The sequence below is a fragment of the Trichomycterus rosablanca genome, chromosome 25, assembly GCF_030014385.1.
Source record: "Trichomycterus rosablanca isolate fTriRos1 chromosome 25, fTriRos1.hap1, whole genome shotgun sequence".
Classification (NCBI taxonomy): domain Eukaryota; kingdom Metazoa; phylum Chordata; class Actinopteri; order Siluriformes; family Trichomycteridae; genus Trichomycterus; species Trichomycterus rosablanca.
Genome location: NC_086012.1, coordinates 18804207 through 18821250, shown reverse-complemented (window position 1 = coordinate 18821250; position 17044 = coordinate 18804207). Strand labels below are relative to the sequence as shown.

The following is a 17044-nucleotide window of genomic DNA, read 5'->3' as shown; positions in this document are numbered from 1 at the left end:
GCAGCCTAGATTAAACTGGATCATTAAACTGTCAGTCAGAGTGAATGTGATTAAAGAATGGATTTATTTTCGCCGGTGCTGCAGCACATTTCTGATCTTCTTTGTTTGTTTTATAAATGTAATAAATGTACTCTGAATTGTAAATGATTGTAAAATATTTATAAGAGATTATTAGCACAAGCGTTAGCTGCTTACCGCACATCCATCAGAGAGGGCTTTGATGAAGGGATTGTTCTCGTAGGACATTTCTTCGTCGTTGGAGCCGAGGAAGCGCAGCGCTTTGTCGTAGTTGTTAGCTTTGGCGTCGTACCAGGCGGTGGACTGATGGCAGATGTAGGTGAAGTTCTGTCTGGCTGTAGAACTCAGCAGTTTGAGGAAGGTCATCTGCACGCTGCTGATGGAGCGTTCCTCCACGTCCACATACGAGAGCTGAGAACCAAACCAACGTTCAGAACCAACAAAGATCCAACAACAGCAACGCTAACAATGCTAGTAATAAAACCAGACTCACGATTTTGCCACGCTTAAACTCACTAAACCACGTCCCCGGAGATTCCTTAGGCCAGTTCGATATTCTCACCTGAGAGTCAGAAATAAAGAATTAAAACAATGTAAATCCTGTATTATTTATATCTACTACTATTATTTATTATACATTATTAATTATTTATATCTATTATTATTATTTATTATATATTATTAATTATTTATATCTGAGTTGAAATGTTTCAGGTTAGCTTAAAACTATTTTCTCACCCCTGAGGATTTTTTGTCGGGGTAGATACACGTCTCTCCTCCTGCAGTGAAGTTACAGTGAACCCTGAAGGCATCGCCCTTACAGCCCATGTTGGGATCAATCCAGTAATGTCCTACAAACCAAACAAGAGGAGCATGAGGAAAATTTCAGGTGTGTGTGGCTGTAGGGTTCAGGTGTGTGTGGGTGTGGTGTAGAGTACAGGTGGGTGTGGTTTAGAGTGCAGGTGTGTGTGGTTTAGAGTGCAGGTGTGTGTGGGTGTGGCTGTAGGGTTCAGGTGTGTGTGGGTGTGGCTGCAGGGTTCAGGTGTGTGTGGCTGCGGGGTTTAGGTGTGTGTGGGTGTGGCTGCAGGGTTCAGGTTCCTATGCAGGTTCCTGTGCTGGTGCTCCTCACCTTCGCTGAAGTCCGGTTGGCTGATCTGCAGGATACAGGTGTGTGTGTGTGTGTGGTGTAGAGTACAGGTGGGTGTGGTTTAGAGTGCAGGTGTGTGTGGGTGTGGCTGCAGGGTTCAGGTGTGTGTGGCTACGGGGTTCAGGTGTGTGTGGGTGTGGCTGCAGTGTTCAGATGTGTGTGGCTGCGGGGTTCAGGTGTGTGTGGGTGTGGCTGCAGGGTTCAGGTGTGTGTGGGTGTGGCTGTAGGGTTCAGGTGTGTGTGGCTGCGGGGTTCAGGTGTGTGTGGCTGTAGGGTTCAGGTGTGTGTGGCTGCGGGGTTCAGGTGTGTGTGGCTGCGGGGTTCAGGTGTGTGTGGGTGTGGCTGCGGGGTTCAGGTGTGTGTGTGTGGCTGTAGGGTTCAGGTGTGGGTGTGTGTGATGTAAAGTACAGGTGGGTGTGGTTTAGAGTGCAGGTGTGTGTGGGTGTGGCTGCAGGTGCTCCTCACCGTCACTGAAGTCCGGTTGGCTGATGTGAAGGTCCTTGCAGGTCCTGGCTGGATTATCTTGGGTCCCCAGAGGAAACTTCATGCGCTCGATGTCGAGTTTGAGGTTGTTGAGGGAGCCGAACACGTCCTCCATCCCCTCCAGCCCGTAATCCATCATCGCCTCGTCACCCTGCACGTCTGAGGATCTCTTGGATTTCTTGTTCATCTGGATGGGCAGCGGCTGCACCATGTCACCAGGAGGGCCCTGAACCCAAGCACACCCGGATCAGACCCAACCAATCAAACGTCCATGTTTAATAAAAAATGACCCGAACGTTTATAATGATTCTAGACATTTAACAGCTTTATATTTTTATTTTTATATAAAATATATTTTATATAATTTTTTATATATTTATTTTTATATATTTATATTTATAACTGAGGAGATTATTGGACTTACAGGAGGGCCGGGGGGACCCACTGCTCCAGGATCACCTTTCTGACCCGCTGAACCCTGAAACAACACCATCCACCTTTATTATGATATCATTATTATTATTATTATTATTATTATTGTTGCAGCAACTTCTTAAAAAAAAGCCTTCAGTATAAATAAAAGTAAAGTGACTCAGTGGTTTCGTCCTGATTCTGCTTTTATATTCATTATTAAGATTAAAATGAATAAATTAAAATATTTGGGACTCACAGACGATCCTTTAGATCCTTTTTGTCCTTGTGTTCCCTTACAGACAGAAACAGAAGTTTAAATGATGTAAAGAAATAAAGTGAATTATAATAGAATTAATGATTATAAGTAACTTACAGGAACTCCAGGAGGTCCAGGGGGACCCAGAGGACCAGCAACTCCAACCATCCCCTAATAAAGCATCATCAGAACATCATCAGAACATTAGAACTGCATTCAGATTTAATTTTATTATTACAATAAAAAGCAATAAAAGCTTTTAAATCTTTTATTAAAGTGTAAAACAGAAAAAACAAAGACAAATAATCTGGTGGATTTACCAGATCTCCTTTCCCTCCGGTTGTACCCTGCAGTCCCGGTAATCCTCGATCTCCTTTCTCTCCCGGTTCACCAGGAGGCCCAATCAGGCCGATCAGACCCGGGTGACCCTGAAACACAAAATATTACAATAAATTATTAAACACAAAATATTATCAGAAATTAATAATCAAAGCCCGTTAATGATCACATGATTCTGATCACATGACACAGACGTGTTCACTACAGCTGTGATACTAAAATCATTTCATTCAGAATAAAAGGTCTCGGTACCTTTTCACCCTTTACACCAAAATCACCTTTTAGTCCGGGGAGACCAGGGGGGCCCTAAAACACAACAACAACAACTAAATACAAACTAAATACAAACTAAATACAAACTAAATACAAACTAAATACAAACTAAATACAAACTAAATACACCCCAACATGTTCAACATCCACTGCAGCAACAGTTTCACAATAAAAACCCCAAACAAACCAAAACTAAATCAGAAGAGTTTAAGTTTAATTTTAGTTTAAGTTTAAGTTTAATTTTGTACCTAAAGACTCACACACTGATGAATCAAATCAAATAAAATGATGTAGAATTTAATTCTAGATTTCATCTCCTACATTTAAATGAATATGAAGTGAAAATAAAAGAGTTATTTTGGTACCAGGGGCCCGGGGGGTCCGTCTTTACCACCAGCACCAGGAAGTCCCTGTTCACCCTGCAGTGACGTAATAAAAAAACACAATCTGATCTGCAGCTCAGTAATTATGTAGTAATTAATTATGTAGTAATGATAATTAATGAGCAGAATGCGGTGCTTTATACCACAGGTCCAGGAATTCCTCTCAGACCATCAGCACCGGCCTTTCCAGGGGATCCTTGGGGTCCGACAGGGCCGGTTTTACCCACGGTTCCCTCAGTACCGGCTTCACCCTGCACACACAAAAAAATTTATAATCAGTTATAGTGGGAGAGATATACCATCACTGCCTGACGATCCATCCGTTCTGATCAAAGCTTCAGTTCCTCAGAGAGTCTGTTTATCAGGTCCAAAACGATTAATATTATAATTATTATATCCACATATTTTATTATTATTAGACATGATATTATTTTATTTATTTATTATTAGTATATATAACATTTATTATTATTTTGCTCTAAATTTAAATTAAGAAATTTTAGTAAAATGACATTTTAGCAGCATTTCTGAAATAAAAATGTAAAGATTTATTAATATTTACAGAAACATTTTAATTTATTTTATTGTGTTTTGATCAGATTATTAAAATTCTGATGTAAATTTTTCACCTTTGACCCTTTTTCTCCGGGTTTCCCTTCAGGTCCAGCAGGTCCGATCGGCCCCTACAGACGAACAAACACAAACCACTCAAATATAAAAAACAGTAAATCATTTCTGTATTATTTATTTTATTATTATATAATATTTATTCTTAATATTTTAATATAAAACTGCAAATAAAGATTATTAGATTAGATTTTAGTATTTATTATATTAATTACATCAGAATAAAAAAACACAGAAGGACAAATGAAGAATCCGGAGATTAAATTCTTTATCACTGGATTATTAAAATAAGAAACTAATAAACGATAAATAAACAGAAGATTTAAATTTAATATCACAGACGGAACAACGTGAGCTGATTTTTCCTGATTAACTCTGATTGGATCCAGAAGTTTGGATCAGTATCAGTACTGCAGCACTCACCCTCTTTCCTGGAGCTCCAGGAGGACCAGCTTCACCCGACGGACCTGCAGGACCCTGAACAAACATTCATATCATCATCAGTATAACATGTGATCACGTCCCATCATGCATTATTATTAGGGCTGTCAAACGATTAAAATTTTTAATCGCGATTAATCTCAGAATTTCATATAGTTAATCGCGATTAATCGCATTAAAAAAAATCTGTGTAAATGTTATAGAAAACAAGGATTTTTAAGTGAAATGTTACAATTAAAATGGTGAACACATTTTATGCTAAATGTACTTATGTTAAAAACTGCTGGGACAAGAGAAAACTGTAAGGGAGTTTTATTTACTCACATACTAGGCAGTAAATGTCAGATTGTAGGTTAGAATTTCTCCATCAGCAAACACTGTAGATCAGCGGTGCTTTAGGTGGGATAAGGCGTAGTTATTGTATCAGACTTGTCTGTGGTTGTATCGTGACGATGGTTTGATGGACGTTTCTACACGAAGTGAGTGTGTTTTGACCCTTTGGGGCTTCCATAGTTCATGAACTAACGTGCTCGACTCAGCTTTCCGGTATTCGGTACAGAAGAAGAAGTTAATTAAGTGTAATAAAGTGTTCTGCTCCCGACAACTTGTGAATATAGCTTGTATTTATTTCTTTATTATGCAAGTGCATCACTACCACGATCGGTTACATTATGTTAACAAACCGCAAATGAAAAACGGTGGCAAGTCCGACATTAAAACGTTTGTTCTACCAGTCAAGTGTCAACATGAACTAGAATTTGCGTTAATGGCACTAATTTTTTTAATCGCGTTAAATTGAGGTCGCGTTAATGCGTTATTATCGCGTTAACTTCGACAGCCCTAATTATTATTATTATTTCTGTCTGAACAGATTCAGATAGAGGTGCAGGTTTATCCACGGTGGTACAAACTGAACTTACAGGCTGACCAGCTTCTCCATCGTCTCCCTTCTCTCCCGCTAAACCATCCAGCCCCTAAGATCCAGAAACCAGAAACACCTGAATAAACACCATCACACTCACTCAGTCAGATCATCACCACTAAACACTAAACACTGAACACTTACAGCGACACCGGGCTCACCGGGAGGACCTGGGTCTCCAGGAAAGCCGATGGGTCCCTACAGAGGAAGAGAATTAAAGATTAACGTCCCAGTGAAACAGAACCGGCGTCTATTGTCAGATTCTACAGAACCGTTTACACACCAGGTTTCCTTTAGGACCGTCATCACCAGGGGGTCCTCGTGCTCCCGCGGGTCCTGCGGCTCCGGGGGGCCCCGTCTCACCCTTCTCACCCACCTCACCTTTAGGACCCTAAAACGTCCAAGTCACACAAATTTAAGCTTAATAATGTGATATTTAATATTTAATTATAATTAAATAATCAAATAGTTTTTTTTATCAAATAACAAAGTTTTAAAAAATTATTAAATAATTTTTATTACACAATAAAGAAACTTTCTATAAGTTAAAATGTATAATTCTAATAATCTCTAGATGAAATGATGGTTATAAACACATGAGCGACGGAGCCCTGTGGCCAATTCAAGCTCACATCACTGCTGCAGCGCCTCCTAGTGACATTATCATTAATCTTTAAACAAAAACAAACATTTTCTTTTTAAATGAACATGAGAACAGAGAATCCAGTCCATGTGCACTTTTAAATCATTTTAATAAACATTATTTTAATAAAATTAAAGCTATTTTTAAATGACACATGAACACTCACCATAGAACCAGGCTCTCCAGCGGGTCCTGGGTTTCCTGCCTCACCGGTCTCACCCTAAAATAATCAGATCATCTGTGAGATTCAATCTGTATTTTATTTTTATTTTCTATTAATCTTAAATAATAAAGCAGCAGAAAATAAAATTATTTTATAAATAAAACGTTTGTTTTTGTATCTTCAGTAAATGCAGATAAAAATGATTCGTACCTTTTCTCCGTTTCCTCCCGGAGAGCCAACGCCACCAGGGGGCCCCATCGCACCCTGTAAATAACAATCAGCCTGAGATTAGCTTAGCACAAACACACATCTCATAGCTAATCAAAACCCGTCCAACCAACATTAGCATTAATGCTAACTTTAAATGTACCTTAATGAATGTTAATTTAGATTTTATTAAGGATTAGCATATATGACTCACATCAGCTCCACTGGACCCCTGAGGGCCCCTGGGTCCGGGTGGACCTGGTGGACCCTGTTAAAGATCAAAACAAAAGTTTAATAACACAAAGAATTAATAAATAAAAAGAGAAATTTAGCTCATTAATAATCAGACTGTGAGGAAAGTTTGAAGCTAACCATAGCACCGACGTCACCGGTCTCTCCCTTCTCACCCGGGGGTCCCGGTAACCCCTGCACAGAACATTCAGAGACGTTATACAGCTGAACACAAAGACCCCCCACACATCCCACACACATCCCACACACGTCGAGGACGTTCAGGATTTTATTGGTACCTGCAGACCGACGGGACCCAGCAGTCCAGGGAAACCTCGAGGTCCTTCATCTCCTTTCTGACCAAACATTCCCTGCTGACCACGAGGACCCGGTTCACCATCACTGCCCTGCAACACCCACACACACCAGCCGGGTTCAAATCCTCAACGTCACTCAAACGAGTGTTAATGTAATTCTGCTGCTGGATCATCCTGATACTCACAGCAGGTCCTGGATTACCGACGGGCCCCTGAAGACCAGCAGGACCAGGAGGACCCTGAATATATTACAATAAAATTATAAAATAATATTAATTATAAACATTCAAATAATATTAATTATTTAAACTCTTATAGTAAATAGAGGTGATGGTGTATAAACGTTCCTCTCACCGATTCTCCTTTATCTCCTTTACTTCCTTTCTGTCCTGATTCTCCAACTTCTCCCTTTAACACACACACACACACACACACACACACGCACACACACACACACACACACACACACACGCACACACACACACACACGCACACACAGACACAGACACACGCACACACGCACACACACACACGCACACACAGACACACACACACACGCACACGCACACACACGCACACGCACACACGCACACACAGACACGCACACACAGACACACACACACACGCACACGCACACACACGCACACACGCACACACAGACACACACACACACACACGTGAATCAGAACTACACAAGATTCTATTATTCAGTCTTATATCTGGTTTAGTACTAAATCTACCTTATCACCGTCCTCTCCTGGTGGTCCTTGAGGTCCAGCAGATCCAGGAAGTCCAACAGGACCCTGAATTCCATCCCGACCAGCCGGCCCAGCCGGACCTTTCTCCCCCTGAACACACACACACACACACACACACACACACACACACAGCAGGAGTTATATTCCTGTAAGCCTCAGTAAAACAGAGTTACCGGTTCTGAAGTCGTACCGGAGTTCCTTTCTCTCCGGCGGGTCCTGGCTGCCCCTGAGGTCCGTTCCTCCCGGTAACACCGATGGGTCCTCCTGGTCCTGCAGCTCCTCTTTCACCTGGAGATCCCTGAATGATGCAGATGTTTAGTTTAATAGAATGATAACCTCTCTGATGTGAGATAACGGTTCAGATATTCATGTGTTAAACTTACAATGGGACCTGGAGCACCAGACGGACCTTCACCACCTTTCAGACCCGCTGGACCCTAAAACAGAACAACGGGAGGTGTGCCATCACTAACTGATCACTACGGCTCTCACCCCCCATCACCCCTGATGTGTGTGTGATTTTACCTGAGCTCCAGGAAGTCCTCTCTGTCCAGGAAAACCTCTGATACCAGCAGGACCAGGCTTACCTGCAGAGCCCTGAGGGCCCGGGTCACCCTGTACAACAGAAACAAAAACATGCTGCAGTTTTTTTTTTTACTTTAGGTAGAAAATTGTGTGTGGAGTTTTGCAAAATGTGTTTTAGGAAATTGAAAACTGAGTCAGACACTGAGAATTAGTGTCTGGTTTTGCAGATTTGGTGTGGGGTTATGGTGTTTGAAGGACATGTTTAGAAAGTTGTGTGACAAACAAATATTTAGTGTGTAAGCAGTTGAAAAAAACTGTAATTATTAAAAATAAATTCATACAGTTTATATAAACATGTTAAATTCGTACCTTTCCACCCTCTTTACCGGCAGCACCAGGAAGACCTTGCTCTCCAGGAGGTCCTGGGGATCCTGGGTGTCCTCTCTCACCCACAGGTCCAGTTTCACCTGTAGGTCCCTAAAATAAAACGTATAAACCCTAAAATCTTCTTTATTCAAATGATTCTGTCATATTTATGATATTAAATAAACAGACCTGTGGACCGATGACTCCTCCAGGACCGGGCGGACCCGTCTTCCCTTGGAAACCCTTTTATACACACAGAAATACAGATAAAAAGGCCACAAATACAAACATGGCAGGCTACAGCAATCAGTAACAGTGTTCCATACAACTGTTCTACAATCATGAGTGCAACACTGATGTGAGGAACACTGATGTGAGGAACACTGATGTGTGTGATGTGAGGAACACTGATGTGAGGAACACTGATGTGAGGAACACTGATGTGAGGAACACTGATGTGAGGAACACTGATGTGTGTGATGTGAGGAACACTGATGTGAGGAACACTGATGTGAGGAACACTGATGTGAGGAACACTGATGTGAGGAACACTGATGTGTGTGATGTGAGGAACACTGATGTTAAGTTTTAATGTTCCGTACGGTTTCTCCTCTCTGTCCCGGGTGTCCTGGCAGTCCATCTTTACCAGGAGGTCCCTGCAAAACCCACAGAATTCCTGATGAGGATCAGAACGAACAATTTTTAAAGCTGTGATTAGCATCTTTATTTAAATGAGCTTACAGGTGGGCCCTTAGGTCCCGGCAGTCCGACTGGCCCCTGCGGCCCTTGTGGTCCCTGAAAACACAAAATATTTCATGTAGAAATTTTACTGAAAATAAAAATATAATAAAATGTTCAGTGAAGCTAAAATAACTCACTCTCTCTCCAGGACCACCGGGGGGACCATCGTGTCCCGAGGTTCCCTGTACAGAGACAAGAGAGTCAAATCAACAAATGAATGAGTAAATCAATCAATCAATCAGGTAAAACACCAGTAACCTGGAAACCTTTACTCAGAGATTCTGGTTTAGAGAGAATAAAACTGTTTATTTTTACTGTAGATATTAATATAACATATAAATAATTGATGTTTAATTTAATGTAGTTTTTAAATGATCACACACAAGGAAACAGTAAAGTTCCATCAGCAGGAAGCAGATTTTGATGTTCTGACCTTTGCTCCTGGTTTTCCTGTTGGCCCTCTCGCTCCTCTTCCACCACGAGGCCCCTGAACCATAAACGATTAGCACCATTAGCACAAACATCAGTTAAAGCTAACTCTTTTACCTGAGATAATGTTTGGTGTTTGGTGTGAAACTGGTACCGTGGGACCGCGCTGTCCTCTTGGACCTGCTTTACCTGCGAGTCCCTAAACACAATAAAAACACTCGATCAGAACCCAGCGGAGGATTTCAAAACTATATGAAATTTTCTTTCTTAAGTTTTCTTTTTTAGCAGTGAAGCTTACTCTCGCTCCTTTCTCTCCATTAGCACCAGTAGATCCAGCAAAACCAGTCGAACCCTGAAAAGGGAAAATACAATTTATTTAAAGAGAAAAACAAGAAGACAAACAACCTTTAACAATAAAATGTGAACATCAGAACAAAAATCTGAATAAATAATGACAGATTTAGACCCTGAACTGTTGTTGTGACCTTTTTTTATTATAATTTAGTCTAAATCTACTGATCTCCATTGATCATGTGACTGTGGTACCTTTGGACCCTGTCGTCCGGGATATCCAGGTAATCCAGGAACTCCTAGTTTACCCTGCAGAACAAACACAACACGATTTTACAGTATTTATTACCATCAATTCTTCTATTCTTTACAGTACAAGCTTTACCTTTTCTCCGGCCAGTCCCATGGGTCCAGATTCACCAGTCGGACCTGACTGACCTTTTGGTCCTTCTGGTCCATCTTCTCCTCTCGGTCCAATCACGCCATTCTCTCCCTAAATAAAAATCATAAATAACTCATATTCATACACATTATTAATGTCAGTTTTTTATAATTATTTGTTGTAGTAAAACGTGATTAGATCTGGATTATTAAATGAATGGTTTATATTAATGACCTGATAATTAATATTACAATTATATTATAATTAATATCATATAATTATCTGAGCTGAATCACAGTTTAAATTTAATTTCTTAAGCTCACCTTGTCGCCGTTGAGTCCCATATCTCCTTTAAACCCTGGAAAACCATCTTCACCCTGCAAACAACACGATTATTTTATTTAAATTATATAAAATAACGAGTTAAACTGTAATAAACAACAAAACACAGGGAGAGTTTAATAAATACAACAACGTTACAATACTGCCACCTAGTGGTGGTGATAAAAACTACTACTAAACTACTGCTGACACGAATAATATTAATACTAACAATACAATTATTCATTTTATTTAATCTTTATCAACCGTATTTCAATTCTGGATCGCGGCGGGTCCGGTACCGTCCGGAATAACTGAGCAGAAGACATAAACACATCCTGGATTGGGCCTCGGACATATACCTGCATTAAATTCTGCTCTATTAAATTGATTTTAAAACTCATAATGACCATAATTAAATTTACAAAAAGATTCTTTATTGTCTGATTTCAACATTTCTGATGAAACTGATTTTAAATTATCTCAGTTTATCAGTGATTGTTTACTTTGCTGCGACTACACAGGACTATAAAGTAAACAGTGACACCTGGTGGTCATTTATACAAACTACAGTCTGTAGTTTAATGCTACATAAATGAAAATAAAATCAGATCCAGAGTTTCAGTTCTTTATTTTCATTATCATCAGATGCTACTGGCTACAAATACAAAGAAGAAATTAAAAGCATAAAGTTCAACATTTTTTTATTATGATTCACTTCAGATTCTCTCCATCATCACTAACGATTCTTCAATAATTAAAATCATGTGAGATTAACTGATTAACTGTCAGAATGAATTAAATATAAATGAAGGAAAGTCGGAGCACTTGCCTTTTCTCCTTTTCCTCCCTTTAATCCACGAACGCCTTCAGCACCCTAAATGACCCGTAAATAAATAAATGATTTCATATTAAAGCTGAATAAAATATTTATATAAAATAAAGTAACTAAATTCATACTTTAACTCCTCGTGGTCCAGGATAGCCAATGGATCCCTGTGGTCCTGGATGACCCTAAAATGAAAATAAAAATCAGTGCAACATGTATATGAATTTAATCTTAGTGTTTAAACTTTAAACTCAGGATTATACTCACCACGACACCTTTCTCTCCGGGTGGTCCTTCTTTACCTGGGTGTCCCTGTTAAACACCCAGTTATAATCAAATTAGTTCAAGAAAACTTAGTAAATTATTTTTAAAAATATAAATTTATGGAATTTATTCTTTACTTTTATGAAATTCATGCTTTTTATTTATTGCTTATAAAATATTACAAGTCAAATCACAGCAGGTAGATAATCTGATACTTACAGGAGGGCCGTCAGATCCAGCTAATCCCTGTAATCCCTGTTTCCCTGCAGGACCCTAATAAACACACAGATATACACAATCATATTACACACACACACACACACACACACACACACTAATCTCCTCCATCACTGATGGAAGTTAAAATCAGTTAAAATCATCTCAGTTCTGCTCTGATCACGTCCACATTTACAATAAATGTAAAACTGTTCTGTTTCAGTTATACATTTGGTGTAAAACAGTGGGGTTATATCTGGAACTTTTAATCAGAGGGTCATTGGTTTAAACCCATCGTCACCCATCTGGAGGGGAAATGCAGTAATAATGCTCACGGTTCTTATGGATATGTGTTCACATACTTTTGTTAATGTGTGTGTGTGTGTGTGTGTGTGTGTGTACATTCTGGGGTGTATGGGATTTCTATCTGCCTGAAAGAGGCCCAGCTTTGGCCCCCGTAAACGATCCTGCAGACTCATGGGTTTCCAATATGTAGACTAAAACCACACACACACACACACACACACACAGAGCTGTACTTACTTTTTCTCCCGGAGGTCCGATGGGGCCCTGAGATCCCGGCAAACCCTAAAACACACAAGATTCCCTCGAGTCAGTAACAGAGTGGTGAGCAGTAATAATAACACACGTGTGTCTTTATACTTTTGTCTCCTTCAGTATCTGCAGAACGTCTCACACAGAAAAACACACAGAGGAGATTAAAGCAGATAACAGGAACCCTGCAGGAACCCAAATAAAACCTGAGAGGAGCAGCACATGAACTTAGGATGAATGGGGTCGATGAAAGAGTGAACTGGACGTACCTGAGGTCCAGAGATTCCCTGCTGACCAGGAGGACCTGGTTCACCCGATGGACCCTGAACAGCAAGAGAAAGAAAAGAGAAATGAAATAAAAACAAAAATCTTCATCACAAAACCCAAATCATCCATTAAAACATGAGCACATGAACGCAGGGGGTCTCCAAAACCTACAGGAAATATTAAAGAACATTTTAATCCTCTACGTTTATTTACTGTTACAACATTTAGTTCTATTTCATTTTAAAATGTAAAATCCTGTAAATAAAGAATGAACATCATGAGAAGCGTGTCTATAAATCCTCTAAATATAAACATGTATCACTTTTACTTTTTAGATGTTTATTGTTGTAACCTCAACTGTTTAGTTTTTGTAATATTTGTATTTATTTAGTCTACACTGGGGGGCGCTAGAGATGTACAGTGAGCTCTAGCTCCAGCTGCATGACCACAATCTTGAGGTTCCAGGATCATTTCGATCTAGTCCATCATCTCCAGCTCTACCCACAATCCTTCTGTTTTTTCAGTGGTTCCATTTTTAGCTGGGGGGGGGGGGGGCTGAAGCCATCTGGGTAAATGATCATGCTGTCAGACTTCCTTCTAATCTCTCTACCACCGCGACCCCCCATCAGGCCATGCTGCTGCAGTTTAGAGAGGTCAGGAGGTCGGAGCTGGTCTGCAGGGAGTTTCTCTAGCACGTTCAGCAGCATCACTGAGCTTCACCACACCAACCAAAATAGTTTCTGCTAAATCACGAGATTTTATTATTAGTTCTGTTTCTCCTAAAATATTTGACCCTCTGCTGAGTCCTAAACACTCTTATACCACATGTAGTCACCTGAACATACTGTATCACACTGGATTCAGAACTGTGCTCACATGTTATGATGATGATCATGAACGTAATAATCTGGAGATTAGGAAACCACGCCCGGGTCTATAGGGGCCCTCAATTTACACCAAACCACGAAGTCTAATGAACCGTCTGTGGATCTCTGACATCAGACCCTACATGAGAAATGTTCTTCATGTTCTTCAGTAAACCATCATTTATACAGCTTCTAAAACTGCAGTATGAAGGAGAAACATCTCACCATGTTCCCTTTAGTACCAGGAGGCCCGTCCACACCAGCCAGACCCTGCAGGACAGAACAGATATGAAGAAGAACTCCATATAAATCCTACACGAGGATGTGAAGTACGATGGAGTGTGAAAGATGGAGGAGTGTGAAGTACGTACACGCTGACCGCTGGGACCCGGAGATCCTCTGGGACCGAGCAAACCTCTCGGACCCTGAAAACATAAAAGAGAAACAAAAGTGATCTAAACTGAGGAGGAGCGTCGGAGGAACCACGCAGTGATGAAGGATGAAATAAATAAATGATTAGATGTATGAAGTTTTTAAAACCATTCTCTGAATGAACGCAGGAATATTTAAATGAATAAAAAGGTATAATATGGTTTATAATAATAAGATATATATATATACAGTATATGTGTGTGTGTGTGTGTGTGTTTGGGACCTATATATATATATATGAATGATGAATGAATGGAATAATAGATGGATGAACTGATGGATGAAATGATGAAGTGATGAAGATGAATCTCACACTTTCTCCCTGAACTCCTCTTGGTCCGATCTCTCCATCCTCACCCTGTCAGGGGCAACACACACAATTATAAAACTGATACACACACACACACACACACACACACACACGTTAAATAACTCAGTGATCAGTGTGGGACTCACTCTGGGTCCATCATCTCCTGGGGCTCCCGGGGGTCCGATGGGCCCATGTTCTCCCTGAGGAACAGAGCAGAGATGATCGTGTGATTAGATGTTTATGCTGCAGTAAGGAGATCTGATCTAAAACCTTCATGTGTCAGGACGTCATATCAGACGGATGATTTTATTTGTCGTTCTGTCACCATGGCGTCATGCCTTTGTGATGGTTGGCTGCACAGATGATTGATTGTTCTGTGATGTCATCAATCCAGCTTATTACTGTTCTGGCCATCTCTACACTCGCTCAGTGGTGATCATCTTCCACAGTGATATCTTCAACAGCTTCTTATCTGAACTTGTTATTAAATAATATTAAAAGCTCATTAAATAAAAGTGTGTTTCTGTGAACTCATTGTGAGAAGCACGGCTCAGTCTGAGGCTTTTTATTACTGTTACTGTTGCTTACATTATAATTTAGCCTTTGGGTATTAGTGGGTATTAGTACCATGACTGTCGGCCTCCCTCTACTGGACCTCCTCACTTGTGGCTTTATAATAAATATTCCTGCCTACAGAACCACAGTAACTTCATCTAAACACTCATGAGCCAAAGTAAAATGTAAATTTATGCACATTAAGTATCACCGCTGTATCAGAGCTCATTCTGGCACACAGGGGTGCAACCTAAAGCCCAATTCCTCCTACAGACCGAATTCAGCCAGCACAGTGGAGATGTTTTCCTGTAGCTGGACGTTCTGGAGGCGTACGACAGTCCTGCAGCTTAAAGAAACGGATTCCTGGTGCAGGATTCCAGGATGCACTTTGTTTTTCATGCAGGCCACAGACAGTCAGATCTCTTTCATTACGGCTCTGCAGAAGAGAACCGATACTTTCCATAAACAGCCGGCTGCAGGACTCCATGATTATCATTCTGAGGCAGAGCCGGGAAAGTTCTTAACCACACGGCTGGAGGAAATGATCCTGGTGCACAACAATCGGAAAAACACTTGCTACTGATTCTGATTTATCTGGTTTTTTAATGAAAGACAAATGAAATTCGCTTGTATCTGGATTATTTACGTATCTTAGAATTTTCTCCACACCTGAAGGTCTGTGTTCTCACCATTAGGAAACAAAACCGAGAGAGAAGCGGAGGAACGCTTCACTTAAAACACCTTCATCCTAAAATTCTGTTTATTTGTCAGGTGAATTCTTTCAAATATAGAGGTGGAGTAAAGAGACACAAACACCCAGAGACAGAAACCTCAGTAAACCGTCACCATGTGCCTGCTTGTCTGGTAAACTTCATCCAGGAGAACAAATAATGACGAGGGAAACTAAGAGCCACCAGCAATACTTAGGAACTGAGAGACTGGTCAGAGGGACTGGAACATCACCTACTGGTCCTATATGATCATAAAGTGTTGGGTCTGTCTGCGGGGCCTATACTCCCCGACTTTCACTTTACTCGGCCCTATAAACCGACTCAGAAACTCCACATTTACACCAAAGCTTTTAGTTTGTGTAGAGAGGAAAGTTCCAGAATAAATCCTCACACACAGATCTGTGTTATAGCACCAGTAATGTCTGATCATCCACAACATCCTGAAGAATGAACGTACAAAAGCACCTCCAGCCACCAGTTCCTGTTAATGTAAGAGATCCCATCATGCACTGGGTGCACCGCTGTCAGACCTTTACACGGTTTGGTTCCTTTGAAAGAAAACTGAACCCTTCATGACAGGATCTGCTTTACTGCCCAACAATAGAATGAATCAGAATTATTTCTAGTTAAACTCACCCTGTGTGCTTTCTCTCCAGGTAAACCGGGGAGTCCATCGAAGCCTCTGTCTCCCTAAAAACCACAACAGTCCCCCAATATCAGCCACAGAAAATCACGTTCAGTTTGTACTCAATCACATTTCTGAAAGATTCTGTTCCTGAGTGAATTTACTTTTGCTCCTGATTCTCCGGGCATTCCTCTCGCACCATCAGCTCCTGCACGACCCTGAAACATCATCAGCACACTCATCATCATCAACCCATCATTACATCATTATTACATCATTATTACATCATCATTACATCATTACATCATCATTACATCATCACATCATTATTCACTTTTTTCTTTAGTTTTTTTTGTAACTACATTTTCTCCTGATTTTTAACGCGTCTAATTTTGACCAGATTGCGTTACCCTTCCTTTCTACTGGTGCTGACCCCCACCCTGATTGAGGAGAGCAAGACTAACACACGCCCCCTCCGACACATGTGCAGTACCGACTGCATGTTTTCACCTGCACGAGGCGAGTTCATATGCGGATCAGCTTTGTGTACGGAGAGCCACACCCTGATCAGCATTATTCCTCGACTCAGCCAGCAGAGGTCGTAATTGCACCAGTTATGAGAGAGTCCCTATCCGGCTCCCTTACCTAGATGAACAACAGCCAATCGTTGTTCATGTAGGTGCCCCGCCCAGCCGGATAGCAGAGCTGAGATTCGAT

General features: G+C 40.7%; 1 protein-coding gene across 2 annotated transcripts in view; it reads right to left on the bottom strand.

The window, feature by feature from the left end:
• The window catches only part of col11a1b (collagen, type XI, alpha 1b), a 48417-nt gene that overhangs the window by 1503 nt on the left and 29870 nt on the right, over nucleotides 1-17044 (bottom strand). For both annotated transcript variants that reach the window (XM_062987687.1, XM_062987688.1), the window contains exons 17-66: nucleotides 16492-16545; nucleotides 16339-16392; nucleotides 14563-14616; nucleotides 14420-14464; nucleotides 14046-14099; nucleotides 13900-13944; nucleotides 12811-12864; nucleotides 12530-12574; nucleotides 11990-12043; nucleotides 11774-11818; nucleotides 11638-11691; nucleotides 11510-11554; nucleotides 10680-10733; nucleotides 10360-10467; nucleotides 10230-10283; nucleotides 9982-10035; nucleotides 9838-9882; nucleotides 9688-9741; nucleotides 9392-9436; nucleotides 9255-9308; nucleotides 9116-9169; nucleotides 8703-8756; nucleotides 8517-8624; nucleotides 8148-8237; nucleotides 8006-8059; nucleotides 7813-7920; nucleotides 7605-7712; nucleotides 7219-7272; nucleotides 7050-7103; nucleotides 6847-6954; nucleotides 6689-6742; nucleotides 6531-6584; nucleotides 6320-6373; nucleotides 6113-6166; nucleotides 5587-5694; nucleotides 5448-5501; nucleotides 5302-5355; nucleotides 4364-4417; nucleotides 3943-3996; nucleotides 3457-3564; nucleotides 3296-3349; nucleotides 2910-2963; nucleotides 2639-2746; nucleotides 2436-2489; nucleotides 2319-2354; nucleotides 2073-2126; nucleotides 1631-1874; nucleotides 757-869; nucleotides 512-580; nucleotides 196-429 (exon numbers count right to left, since the gene is read on the bottom strand). In XM_062987687.1, coding sequence (XP_062843757.1) covers nucleotides 196-429; nucleotides 512-580; nucleotides 757-869; nucleotides 1631-1874; nucleotides 2073-2126; nucleotides 2319-2354; nucleotides 2436-2489; nucleotides 2639-2746; nucleotides 2910-2963; nucleotides 3296-3349; nucleotides 3457-3564; nucleotides 3943-3996; nucleotides 4364-4417; nucleotides 5302-5355; nucleotides 5448-5501; nucleotides 5587-5694; nucleotides 6113-6166; nucleotides 6320-6373; nucleotides 6531-6584; nucleotides 6689-6742; nucleotides 6847-6954; nucleotides 7050-7103; nucleotides 7219-7272; nucleotides 7605-7712; nucleotides 7813-7920; nucleotides 8006-8059; nucleotides 8148-8237; nucleotides 8517-8624; nucleotides 8703-8756; nucleotides 9116-9169; nucleotides 9255-9308; nucleotides 9392-9436; nucleotides 9688-9741; nucleotides 9838-9882; nucleotides 9982-10035; nucleotides 10230-10283; nucleotides 10360-10467; nucleotides 10680-10733; nucleotides 11510-11554; nucleotides 11638-11691; nucleotides 11774-11818; nucleotides 11990-12043; nucleotides 12530-12574; nucleotides 12811-12864; nucleotides 13900-13944; nucleotides 14046-14099; nucleotides 14420-14464; nucleotides 14563-14616; nucleotides 16339-16392; nucleotides 16492-16545 — 3531 coding nt within the window. The remainder of the gene's footprint in view (nucleotides 1-195; nucleotides 430-511; nucleotides 581-756; nucleotides 870-1630; nucleotides 1875-2072; nucleotides 2127-2318; nucleotides 2355-2435; nucleotides 2490-2638; nucleotides 2747-2909; nucleotides 2964-3295; nucleotides 3350-3456; nucleotides 3565-3942; nucleotides 3997-4363; nucleotides 4418-5301; nucleotides 5356-5447; nucleotides 5502-5586; nucleotides 5695-6112; nucleotides 6167-6319; nucleotides 6374-6530; nucleotides 6585-6688; nucleotides 6743-6846; nucleotides 6955-7049; nucleotides 7104-7218; nucleotides 7273-7604; nucleotides 7713-7812; nucleotides 7921-8005; nucleotides 8060-8147; nucleotides 8238-8516; nucleotides 8625-8702; nucleotides 8757-9115; nucleotides 9170-9254; nucleotides 9309-9391; nucleotides 9437-9687; nucleotides 9742-9837; nucleotides 9883-9981; nucleotides 10036-10229; nucleotides 10284-10359; nucleotides 10468-10679; nucleotides 10734-11509; nucleotides 11555-11637; nucleotides 11692-11773; nucleotides 11819-11989; nucleotides 12044-12529; nucleotides 12575-12810; nucleotides 12865-13899; nucleotides 13945-14045; nucleotides 14100-14419; nucleotides 14465-14562; nucleotides 14617-16338; nucleotides 16393-16491; nucleotides 16546-17044) is intronic.